Raw genomic sequence first — 12,388 nt, forward strand, 5'->3', positions numbered from 1 at the left:
CATGAAATTTGATTTAATGAGCATGAACATGAACATGTTTGTGTAGTAAAAAAAAGGGTTGTTGTTTAGAACTAATATTCTGAAGATAATATTCTAGAACTATAAAATTGTATTTTCTCTAGAAATTGACCTTTTAAGTTTTTATTCATTTCCATGAGTTTCCCAGGCCTTGCTATAATCTGCCAATGAAGTAACATTAAAATACCGGAATAAACTGATCAGCAATTTAGTCTTAACTCTATTCACTAAGTATTCAAGTCTCATTTGACACTTTGATACTTTCTTACATCCACTATTCCTATTTTCTGTAAAAGCTGTTGATTGTTCCAGTTATTCAAATATGTTGAATCCATTCACTAAAAGGATTAATTCAGTGACTTTTTCTGTATTTTACATCATAACACCACTAGATGAAGATCAATGAGTGTGTTTTTGTCAAGTTTTGTTTTGTGTGCCAGTGAATCTCATCCTGAAAAGTGAAACCAATACATTTTCAATATGATATTACTGCAGAAATGTACTAGCAACTTAGCTCTTCAGTTTGTATTATGTTGAGTTTTAGCTTAAGTTCACATTTGTTTAAGTAGGCCCACGTAAACGTGCAAACTGAAAAGTCTCAGTATCAGTAGTTGAGTATAACAATCATATTCAGTTGGCAATCTATAGCTAATATTAACAGCTTGCATGTATATTCATGTTCTCATATGCGCGGCAGGAAACGCCCCTTTCCGCTGATTGGTCCAATATAATCCCTACATCAGTTCTTCATCAGTTCTTCATCAGTTCTTCCTCAGTTCAGTGATAGAGAATATAATCGTCCTCTACTGCCATATTTGTACCGGTATGGGTTCTTAAAACGTTTATCAATGCTATATTTTCTAGATGTCATAATCATTTGTTACAAACAAGTATTCATTACTTCAATGTGTCACGAATCACACACAAAAGAGAGAGATCCAAGTGCAGTTAATTTATTGGGGTAATCCGTACTCACAATCAGTTCAGGCAAATGGTCAAAATCCAATAAGTCAATCCAAGAACATAAAACACGAACACAGCAAACAGGAACAGAAGTGTGAGGACATAAAACAAGGACTCCGTGACAAACACTGAAACTGACAGGGTATATATAGACAAGTGCTAAACGAGGTGACGAGAAACAGCTGAACACAATGAACACTCAGTGACAGACAGGATCATGGGAAATGTAGTAACAGAGTGTAGGACACCGTGCGGGAAGAGGACCTCTAGTGAACACCCAGGGAACACAAACCAGACACTGTGACACAATGAGCTCATTATATCTGCGTTAAATTATTACATTGTTTAAATTAATACATATTTAGCTAACTGTGAATTTGTATATTTACATTTCTGAAATACTTAACTTAGTTTCCTCTGATAACAGAACACTCTAAATTGTATTATGAACTCATGCACTTTCTGTAAAGCTGCTCTGAAATGATGTATTGTGAAAAGCGCTATACAAATAAATGTGAATTGAATTTAATTTAATTAAATATTGGAACTATAGTATTCAACATTTGAAGTGGATCAAAACCTTTCATCAAAGGCATTTTGAACAATACCCGTTCTTGTAGGCTATAGGACAACTTTGATGAACTTTTTTGATCCACTTCAAATGTTGAATACTGTAGCACATCATCTCTCGTCAAGGAATGCCTTGACACAAATGTACACTGTAAACTGTGCACTACACTGTCTGTAAATTATTTCTCTCCGAGGAAGATCTGATGATGACGGCACGATTTGAAGTTTGGTTGACCAATCAGCGGAAAGAGGCGTTAGAATATTCTATTTGTTCATCCATAATCTGCCTCTGAACGTAGAAAATAATATCCGTCTGAATTCTTGGTGTGTGTGTGTGTGTGTGTGTGTGTGACACTCAAAAAGTGAGTTACTCAAAGTGCATCGTGCGTTTCTGAAAGCGAACATGGCTCAAAGCCAACTATAGTCGTTATGTTACACAGAGAGAGTCAGCAGGAGGAACTGGAGTCCATTACAGGAGGCTGTTTTCTGCCGCCATGATTCAGCCTGTTCGACTATCGTTCTTTTCTCTTAGACAACATTATTCTGTGTCGCAAGTAAGTAAATGATTTTAACATTCGACAGTATTAAATGTGTGTTGTTTTAGCCTACACACAATAAATAGGCTACATGTGTAATAAAAAAAAAAGCTTTTTTTTCAGCAATCTTGATATTTGTAATTGTGTTTATAGGCTGATAATAATTGTAATTACACAAGATCAAATTATTGGAGTAACATTAATGATGTATTTTTGTTGCGTATGTGCCTGTTTGGGTTGCCAAAATGCGCGGAATTATAGGCTACTTCTAACCTACTTATTTGCCTATTGCATATTTAAATGTTTGTATTGAAATACTTTACCTAATTTATATCCTAACATTGATAAAACTGTGCTTAACGAGACAGTATGAAGATGTTTGTGAGGGCTGGGCACTAGACAGCTTTTGAGCTCCTTTATGAAAACAGAATTTTGATTAATCTACTAGCCTATACAGAGATTTAAAATACCAGAGGAGGGGTTAGTAAGAATAGACTATTTGTAACCACGGTTTAAACCTATAAATTACGATGAAGGCTTATGATCGCAAAACGTGTGCAAAAGACTGACAGAATGAGCCTGAGGAGCGTTTTGGGATCTGGAAGACACTGTGTGAGTCGCTGACCAGAAATGAGCAAGAGTGCGGAAGTACAGAGCGCATTTAGGCCACGCCCACACCGGGGGTAACCAATCGTTAAGCTGCCTTTCTTTCCTCTAACAAAAGACAGAACAACGCCTAATATAAAGCTACTGTGCGACAGATAAGGGTGATGTCAAGTAATGTACTGCGGTGATGTAGGCTACAGCAAAATGCTTAAACCACTCCCCCCGTCGCGAGGAACTTTTACACAGACTTAAAGCGCAGCATCAAACCAGTTCTGTAGTCTTTGATCAAACCTACTAGGCTACACGACACCCCGCTGCGTTACTTATTCTGGATAATATCTTGGAGAATCTCCACAATTTTGTTAAATATGAAATTAATTTCCACTGTCTTCGTGTTAGTTCACCCAGTGTTGTTTTCAGGTAGGTGCCGTAGAGAGTGGACGAATGCTTGTTTTTATTTAACTGTAAAATGAATGTAAATGAATGTCAGTTCATCGCTCGTTGTTCTAAAGCATTGATTGTCATCCTAAACACTTTCTTTCTGTTTAACAGGCGATGCTTTACTTGCTGATGGGTCGAAGTTCGAGGCAAACCATGGAGAAAACGTTACACTGCCATTCCTATTGGATAAAGCGGAGAAAGCCGATAGATTGAGGATCATTTTCAGCATCACAGAAACTACGAAAAACCTATCTTTGATCGCACAGAAGTGTGTCCCTCATGAAGGATGTAATGTTGTGGACACACCTGGAGTTTCAGTCATATTTGGAAAAGGATGTTTATCTGTAATCATTCAGAATGTGGACATCTCCAGATCAGGACTCTATAAAGCAGAAGCTTGGTTTGGAAACAATGTGTCTGAGGTGAAAGCTACACTAGTTGTCAACAGTGAGTATATTTACTATAACGTCTTTTTGCATAATGTACTAGTATATATATATATATATATATATATATGTATGTATGTATGTGTATGTGTGTGTGTGTGTCTTCAAACCCTCTTCGTCGGTGTGCTCCCCCAAATGTCTCTGAGCTGTGTTTTTGTGATGGATGAATGAGGACACCAACTCGGCCATCTTGCAGCACAAAGCAAACCTCTCCAGACACATCAAAGACCTTTCACCAAGGAAATAGAACTTTTAGTTACCAATATCAAAATAACAATGCATACAAAATTATAAAACGAAATATTGTTTTACCTACAGTATTGGGGATATTTTGGGGATATTTAATTTTATCCTATCAATCAATAAATTCCACTAGAAACAAACTTTGTTGTATTATTTTATTTTAATACTGTGAAGCTGCTTTGATACAATCTGCATTGTGAAAAGCGCTATACAAATATACTTTATCTGATCTGATCTACAGTTATATTAACCTTGCATCACAGGGTTCTCAAACACTGGAAAAAATAACTTTCAGCATATGACAAATAAAGTTAAATGTCAGATGCATCCAGAATACAAGGAATAAACCCCAAAATATTCAGATAAACGTTAAACACTAAACAATATACAGAAAAATATATCCCACCACATGGAATTTACAACATGAAATATCAGAAATTCAAAACCATCCATCGAAAATAACTGCACATATATGTCAGTAAACATCCTTAACAGCAACATATTTCTTCAAATAGCATGGATGGACAAAATATTTAAAGAATTTAAATATATTAATCAGATAACAGCGGAAACCCTCCATACTTTTCCTCAAGGAAATAGAACTGAATGAATCAACAGCTCCACCATGTGAAGAAGAGCTCACTCACACACTGAACACTCACAGAACACAGCTTTTACATTTTAAGAAACTTTTTACATCTTCCCTACATATAAAAACAAAACAAAAATAGCATGTATTTAAAATAGAAATCTTTGTAACAATATACACTATCGTTCAAATGTTTGTGGTCGGCATTTCTTTCTTTTAAAAATGGTTTAATTAATGCTATTCAGCAAGGATGTTAAATTGATAAAAAGTGATAGTAAAGATTTATATTGTTAGAAAAGATTTCTATTTTGAATACTGTTTTAAACATATTGATAATAAATCATCATATTAGAGTGATTTCTGAAGGATCATGTGACACTGAAGATTGGAGTAATGATGCTGAAAATTCAGCTTTGATCACAGGAATAAATTATATTTTAAAGTATATAAATAGACATCCATTATTTTAAATTGTAATAATAATTCATAATATGATTTTTTTTCTTTTTTTTCTGTATTTTGGATGAAATAAATGCAGGCTTGATGAGCATAAGAGTCTTCTTTCAAAAACATAAAATAAAAAATAGTAAGGTTTCAGTAATTATTTGAGAATGTGAATCCAAACAGGCACATACTTTTTGAAAAATCAATTATAAGTGATAACATTCAGGTAATGTAAATAATTAAATGTTTAATGATTTGGAAAAGAAGAAAATTGCATTATTTCTGCAAACACACAGATCTTTAATCTATTCAAAGAAAGAGTAAAGGCTTGACTTTTGGCAGATTGTGAGAAATTTGTGGTAATTTGGATTTATAGTTTATGATTCTCTTATTATTCATTGCTGTTCCTGTTGTCTCTTCCAGAAGCTCCAGTTTCCTCCAGCCCAGCTCCTCCACACTCCTCCTCCAGCCCAACACCTCCCAGCTCCTCTGACCTACACTGGTGGTTTTATGTTATAATTCCAGTCGCCGTCATCATCATCCTCATCATCATCTTGGTTTTCTGCTGCTTCTATAGAAGGAGAAAGGCAAGTATTACTTACATTTATTCTTTTATCAGTGGATATGAGCATTACTGCGGTTCTAATAATCTGAGTCTGTATTCACCAAACTCTTTCAGCTAAAAGTTTCTATTAACATGGAAATTTAGGAGCAGCTCTTAAAAATGAGTGGCGTTTCGCTCCTAATTTTAGATCTCATACATTTTTCATTTACGAGTCATTCAAACATTTGAACACTAAAAGTAGCAGCTGAACCCAGAACAGTTTAGTCGTCGCCCTCAGGACTTCTGTATCACTAAAACGGACTCAAACGATCTGATCATCTGGATCTTCATAACAGTTTAACAAACTTTCCTTTTGGTATCTTCATTTTAAAGGCCCTCGATGGTTAAATCCCGCATATATGGAGATCTTAATGCGGCTCCATGAGTAAACTGGTCAATTACACACATTTCAGTGGTCAAAAACAACAACATTCAACAAAGTAAAATACAGATCACAAACACTTTACATAATACGTCCCCAGGACGTAACAGTAGTATGACTAGTAAGTAGTAAGTACTAGTATGACTACCTAGCGTTGAGTCAAGGGACAATCAGTATTACTTTCTAGTATCAAATTAGACCAATCTACGTTTTTATATAACTGACTTAAAACAGTTATGAACAGTCATAAAGAAAAAAATGTGATGACTAAGTTGTAAGACTAGTCTTAACCGATTATGCAACCGGCCCCTGTTCTGTGTTTTTTAGTAGCTACAAGAGAGGAAATGCGCTACGGATCGGGGTTTCCCTCTGTCATAATTTTAGCAGCAAATATAGTGAGGCATAAAGGCAGGACACTGAGGTCTGAGGCAAAACAATCTGACATTTGCCACTAAACTTCGCAAGAATATATATAAAAGTGTATATATAGGCTATAATGCTTCATTTATTCATTACTGTTTATGATGATTATTTAATTTTAAAAAAAGAATATATTCCAACATTCACTTCAACACACAAAGTTCTGTAAACTTTCACACAAGTATTATGGTCCTGCATTAATAATTCAGTTTGTTTGCCCCCAAAAATAGTTTAGCAGAATCCGCCACTGGCTTCTAGTCATTGTGTTTCCCTCTGTCAGAACAACTGCACACACACACCTCTCTGAGTGCCAACAACTAAAGAAATTCAGAAGTTTACATGTCTTTAATTCAAGAAGTGTTAAAGATATCTTCATATCCGCTTAGATTCTTGTTCTTATAAAAAATAAAAAATTTAAATCTTCATTTTTAAGGTTCTATATGGTTTAATCTCATAGATATTGGGGTGTCAATGTGGGAACGTGTGGTTATGATAATGCATATTTTTTATACTCTTGCTAGCTTCAGCTGTTAAAATGAACAATCCCATCTTCCAAATATCCCTAAAACTGATGCAAAGAAAGATTCTTATACATACATGTTTGAGAGCAAGGTAATGTGTATCAGTTTAACCTTAACCTAATCTTCTGTGGGTTTCTGACCTCAGAGAAGTGTGTTTTATGTAATTCTTTTCATGGAGGGAAACCAGATACTTTTCTAGTTTCATTCATCAATATTTATTCTTCCTCTTTAAATGCAATAAGGTTCAGCTGTGTGCAAAGTGAACCACATTTGGTTCTTGATCATTGAAAATGGGTAAAATATGGCTGCTTTGAGATCTCCATATCTCTGGCATTGAACTATATAGGGCCTTGAAAATGAAATGTCAAAAAGGGCCCCCATTATGCTATTTTAAAGTTTCCTAATGTTGTTGTGGAGTCTCCTACAACAGGTTTACATGCATCAAAGGTAAAAAAAAAACTGTTTAATTTCCTCATATATACATTTGCACATCATCACATTTTCAATGATCCTCAAACGACTCGTCAAATGAATCAATCTCTCTAAATCCCTCATTTCTGTGATTTACTCTCAGTCTGTTGTGATTGGCCTACCGCGTACAGCGCACACGTCAAAAACAAAAACGCCCATTGCCATAAAAACGTCAGCTCTGCTTGTCCTGAGGCTTCCTACACCGTAAACTAAACACAGTAACGAACAATGACGTCGATTTTACCACATCAATGAGAGCACGAGTCCGATGATGAAACATTGGAAGAACTGTTATTCAACCCGAACCTGTGATGCACTACTCAGTTTGAGGTACATGAGATGTTGCAACTGTAATTCCTCACCATCAGCATTAACAAGAGCATGTCCATCAACAACATCAACGATTATTTTACTTGTACTAATTTATTTACAGAGTATTTTTCTAATATATTGCGGTGAACACGTGGAAACTGTATCAATAACAGTGCATGTATGCATTGTATACATCAGCTGAGCTCTAGCGTGAATGATCTGATGTAACATAAACATTGGTAAAACAAATATTTCCTCAAAGTAGTGAGAACGACAGACAATCCGCATTAATAGACACAGTTATAGGTAATAGTGGTCCACAACTGATTAGCAGAAGTATTTCAGTGAGACAGTAATAACGTGAGTTAGCCAGTTAGCAGGAGACCTAACACCTTCACATTGTAGATCACAGCGTCTTCTCGACATGATGCTCTCCAGTGTCCACAGGAATCAGCTGCTGGTTTGAGGGTCAAGTTTTCCCTGGTGTCTGCACACGCAATAAGTGGGCGGGCAATATGCTAATGTTTCGTCTTGACGTCACAACGTAACGGCTTATGACTCGTTTGAAAAAAGATTCATTTAATTGTCTCCGAGTCGACTCTTACTTTTGAAAGACAATAACTTTATATACGGTGAACTTTCAGATTTAAAACTTTGCAGGATGTTTTCATTCACTTAGAGCTGTGGTACACACTACATGAAAGCTCATTTTCAAAAATCCATAATTTGGGCCCTTTAATGCCGCTTTATGAGTAAATTGGTCAATTGCACACATTTTAGTGGTCAAAAAACAAATTTGAGTCACTTTGCATAAAGCTAATACTTTTTTCTTTTAAAGAGGAATATTTAAAAAAAAATTATTCTGGCTTTCATCACTATTTATGTTTGTCTTTCTACAGTCATAGCAAGTGTGTAAATCATACCTTTTTATTTGGTTTACGTGACGTCTTGTAATTGTGTGTGTGCGCGTGCGTGCGTGTGTGTGTGTGTGTGTGTAGGCTGTCAGAAACAGTCAGCATCAGATGATGAAGGAGCCAGAGAAACTCCAGCTGTCTCCAGGTATGAAGCTCTTCACTGTTTGATGCATCACATGACTTTTCCATTATTAGGATATTTCTCTTTGCCATGTTGTTCCTCACTAAGGACAGTTTTCTGCTGTTTTCTTCACAGATCCAGCGTCTCCACAGAAAGAATTGGAAAAGATGATTGTGTAGCCGTCGCCATGAACGCTTGTGGAGAACATCCTGAAGCTCGTCTCACGTCTTCTTAAAACACTTCAACACTTTAACCTTCTTCAAACTATCAGTCCAACATGTTTAGTCAGTTTGACAGTGATAACTATTGCGATGGACGGCACAAAAACATGTGGAAATAGATCTCCAGCATTAAGTGTTGCAGTGCAGTGTTGCCCTTCTGCTTGTTCTGTCTCCTGTAATGTGTTTCTGTGATTCTGTCTCATGAATGTTAAAGGCTCACTGAAGTGTCTTGTATCGCGCAGCTTTGATGCGTTGATGTAATTTCCTCTGAAACAGGAAGTGAAGGCGGGACTTATTGAATGGCTCCTCCCCCTTTTCAAATAGCCAATAGCGTTTAGTTTACCTCAGACTGACAGCACCATTGAAGCGAATCTGAGCGCTGATGATTCGCTGGATTCAATAGTAGAGGTGTGAATAAATTCTAGCCATGTCATTCTTAACCAGCGTAAAGTTAGAAAACTTGAGCACATTCCTCCATCGCTTTGGCCAGGTGGTGTTTATAGCATAGGGGGCGGAGCTTTAGATTCTAGAGAGCATTTGATTGGACAGAAGATGTGATGAGAAGCTGAAGTCTGCGGTGATGTCTTAAAAATCCCTGATCCATTTTAGCAGAAGTGAAAGACTGCGTTCTGAATGCTAAAATCTCCTAGTGTCAGTTTTGTCATTGTTTTGGAGCACACCGGCTTATTCATAACCTTAAGACTAACATATTCATACTTAAAGCTAAAAAAAACTAAAAAAATTGATTTCTTTAAATAATACACATTTGTCTACAGTTAAAGAAGACAGCAGTTATTGATGCAATACAATTTTTTAAGTACATGCACAAACATCAGACAAAGTAACATTGAATTTATTAACACCTTCACAACATGAATTATACTGTTAATATTTACTTGTAAGCTGGTGTTGATGCTAATAATCTGTATTTGTTAATCGTTTTAAGAAGTGCAGTTATACTGCTTTTACCATATTGTTGTATCAGAGGAACAAAAGCTTCTACAGCAGATCTTAAATCAGATCCACACATTATGATTTATGTTAGGATATCAATACTTAGTCTTTATAAAGGGAAAATAATTGATCTGAATTTGGTTATTTGCTCAAAACAGCCCTAATACTCGATGTGTAGCTGACATATCAACAGATCACACAGATGAAGCACACGTCTCTTTACAAGCATCGCGTGACGGCGCTTTCTTTAGAAAACCTGTGGCTTGTGGTTATAGAGTTGAAGTGTGTCATATTGAAGTGTGTTATGAAGAGGACGTTATATTTGAGTGAATTTCTCTGAGAACATTCATCTCACAGCTTTAACAGTCTGGATGTCCTAAAGAGCAGATTCAGAGCTTTCCAGAGATACCAAATGTTGTGAAGTTTCAAAAACTCCCTTACCTTAATCTTTACCTTGACTCAATGATCAAATCACTCTTAAGGAAATATAAAAATATTTTGTAATATCATTTAATGGGTGATCAAGCTTTTTCTTGCTCCTAAACTCCATATGAGATTAGACATGCTGAATCTTAGTGCTTTTAAATCCTTGCTTAAAACTCACTTTTTTTTTTAGCTTTTGTGATTTTGTAGTATATTGTATATTTTGTATGTTTAGTTTATTGTTTTGATGTTTTTATTTCTCTTGTTATTTATGCATTTACTTTGTACCTTTATATTTGATCATTTTCTGTGAGAATCAACATTTAAAGGTGCAATATAAAATAAAGTTTATTATTATTATTAAATCTGACTCATTTTCAAATGGTTTGTCATAAAGCAACATCTCTTATGTGGTTTCTAATCAGAATATGACTTTCTTTTATGAAACGGCATTGATTTCATAATTCATACATGACCACTGTAAAGACATCAGAACTTAAATTATGTTTATCAGGCATTCTGGGAGACGCAACAAGTGAAATTATATATTAATATTCTTATGAAAATATTCCCAATTATTACATTTTTACTCCCATTATTAAACGTTATGTTGCCCCAATAACATATTAATATGCAAATAAGATGCATTGTGTTGAATGGCACTACACATTTATGGCTATTTTACCCACATATTGCATAAAGTAAAATGGTATATCAATTAATTCCGTTATATCTTTCAGAGCATAGTTTGGAATCATCTTTATACAAAGTTTGGGAGAGAGAGGAAAAATCTAAACATCTAAAAATCTAAACAAAATCTAAATCTTAATCTAAACATTTTTATTTATTTTTTGCCTATTTATGTCTTCATTTTTTTAATAAATGGGTCCTGGTGTCCTCTACAGAGGACATAGCATAACACAGGAATACATTTTCTTTCTTTCAAAAATGTCTTTATTCAATTTGTTTCTTCTCCAAACAATGTAATGAAAAACTAAATTTGCAAAAATATTTACATATTCTGGTTTTCCAGATAAAAGAGTTGAAGTGTTCTTGAACATTTACCACAATGACCGAGTGCGGGCTTGCAAAAGCAGATCTTCAACCAGATAAAGCTTGTGATTAGAGATAAAGGGCAATTATGTCAGTTCTGTGTATTTGCTACTGTTTTTGTGTGATACATCTTGGGGTTAGCAGATCTTGTATGCAGAAAGCAGATCTTCAACCAGATACATCTTGTGGTTAGTACTAGTAGCATCTTTATGCAGAAAGCAGATCTTTAACCAAATACAGCTTTATGTGGTTAGAGATGAAGGGCAATTCTATCAGTTCTATGTGTTTACAATTGTTTTTGTGTGTGGTATTTCCAAAAACCCAACTAAGCGAGCCAAAGGTCAAGGCAACAGTGAGGAATCGAAACTCCATCAGTGACAGAGTGGAGACATAAACCCAGACTCAGTCGAGGGATCAGTTCTCCTCTGGCGTACGAGTGAACAGTGTGATTATGATTCAGGCAACATTACAGGTCAGAAGTCCGACTGGATCAGAACATTCAGAATATTATCCAGTTCATCTGTTTGGAAGTCGGAGTCACCACGCCGGTATGGAGACGAGTTGGTTGTGGATCAGTGCTCAGTGTGATAGCAATAGCTATAATTTAATGTTTACATTAATATTTCTTAGAAGACATCATGAAATATAAGCCTTTAACCAAGGGTGGATGGCCAATAGACCCCAGACCAGTTTATGAGCCACACACAATAAATAAATGTATTACATAAGTAGTAGAATCAAAGTAAATTCATAGATAAATCATGTATACAAACGGTCAATATGTGTGTGTTTTAAATATTAAATGCACCCAGTATATTTGAAAAATTCAAAATTCAAATGCTGACTCCCAATTCGCCTACTAGGCCTACGCCATATATGTCATGTTCAAAGATAGATAGACTAACGAAGAGAGATTCAAACAAATAACATATCCATAACAGGGTAGAATTTACTGACTGTGCTGAAGAGAAATATTTATAGGTTTTTGAAGGAGAGAAAAAGAGGAAGAGCCACAACGCTAAAGCACTGTTGGTTATGGTTACCAAACTATTGAAGCTAACTGAATATAGCACAGACACACCTAAGATATTTTTCACCAGCCGCCACTTAAACAATGTTGTCGTCTATCTCACTCT

The 12,388-nt window shown here is 35.4% G+C and overlaps 1 protein-coding gene across 2 annotated transcripts; it reads left to right on the forward strand.

Moving 5' to 3' along the window:
• The first annotated feature begins 1,797 nt into the window (after nt 1-1,797).
• On the forward strand, nt 1,798-10,568 carry LOC308702943 (uncharacterized protein). 2 transcript variants are annotated; one of them, XR_014031663.1, is made up of 5 exons: nt 1,798-2,105; nt 3,246-3,581; nt 5,280-5,443; nt 8,565-8,625; nt 8,737-10,568. XR_014031663.1 is itself a non-coding variant. In XM_081386131.1 (5 exons), the coding sequence occupies exons 1-5, from the start codon at nt 3,062-3,064 to the stop codon at nt 8,778-8,780; spliced, it is 657 nt and encodes a 218-aa protein (XP_081242257.1). In that variant the 5' UTR covers nt 2,842-3,061; the 3' UTR covers nt 8,781-10,561. The 2 variants fall into 2 exon arrangements, 1 of the variants encoding a protein (XP_081242257.1); XM_081386131.1 differs by lacking the exon at nt 1,798-2,105 and adding an exon at nt 2,842-3,113 and having other exon boundaries at nt 8,737-10,561.
• The last annotated feature ends 1,820 nt before the right edge of the window (nt 10,569-12,388 follow it).

This window comes from Scardinius erythrophthalmus (assembly GCF_964197995.2).
Source record: "Scardinius erythrophthalmus genome assembly, chromosome: 15".
Taxonomy (NCBI): Eukaryota; Metazoa; Chordata; class Actinopteri; order Cypriniformes; family Leuciscidae; genus Scardinius; species Scardinius erythrophthalmus.

What these genes read in the sequence shown, in the direction of transcription:
- LOC308702943 (XM_081386131.1), top strand. Translation starts at nt 3,062, where the DNA reads ATGAAATTAATTTCCACTGTCTTCGTGTTAGTTCACCCAGTGTTGTTT. An exon ending in AGCTACACTAGTTGTCAACA is followed by an intron (nt 3,582 to 5,279) that starts GTGAGTATATTT and finishes TGTCTCTTCCAG; the next exon opens with AAGCTCCAGTTTCCTCCAGC. An exon ending in GAAACTCCAGCTGTCTCCAG is followed by an intron (nt 8,626 to 8,736) that starts GTATGAAGCTCT and finishes TTTTCTTCACAG; the next exon opens with ATCCAGCGTCTCCACAGAAA.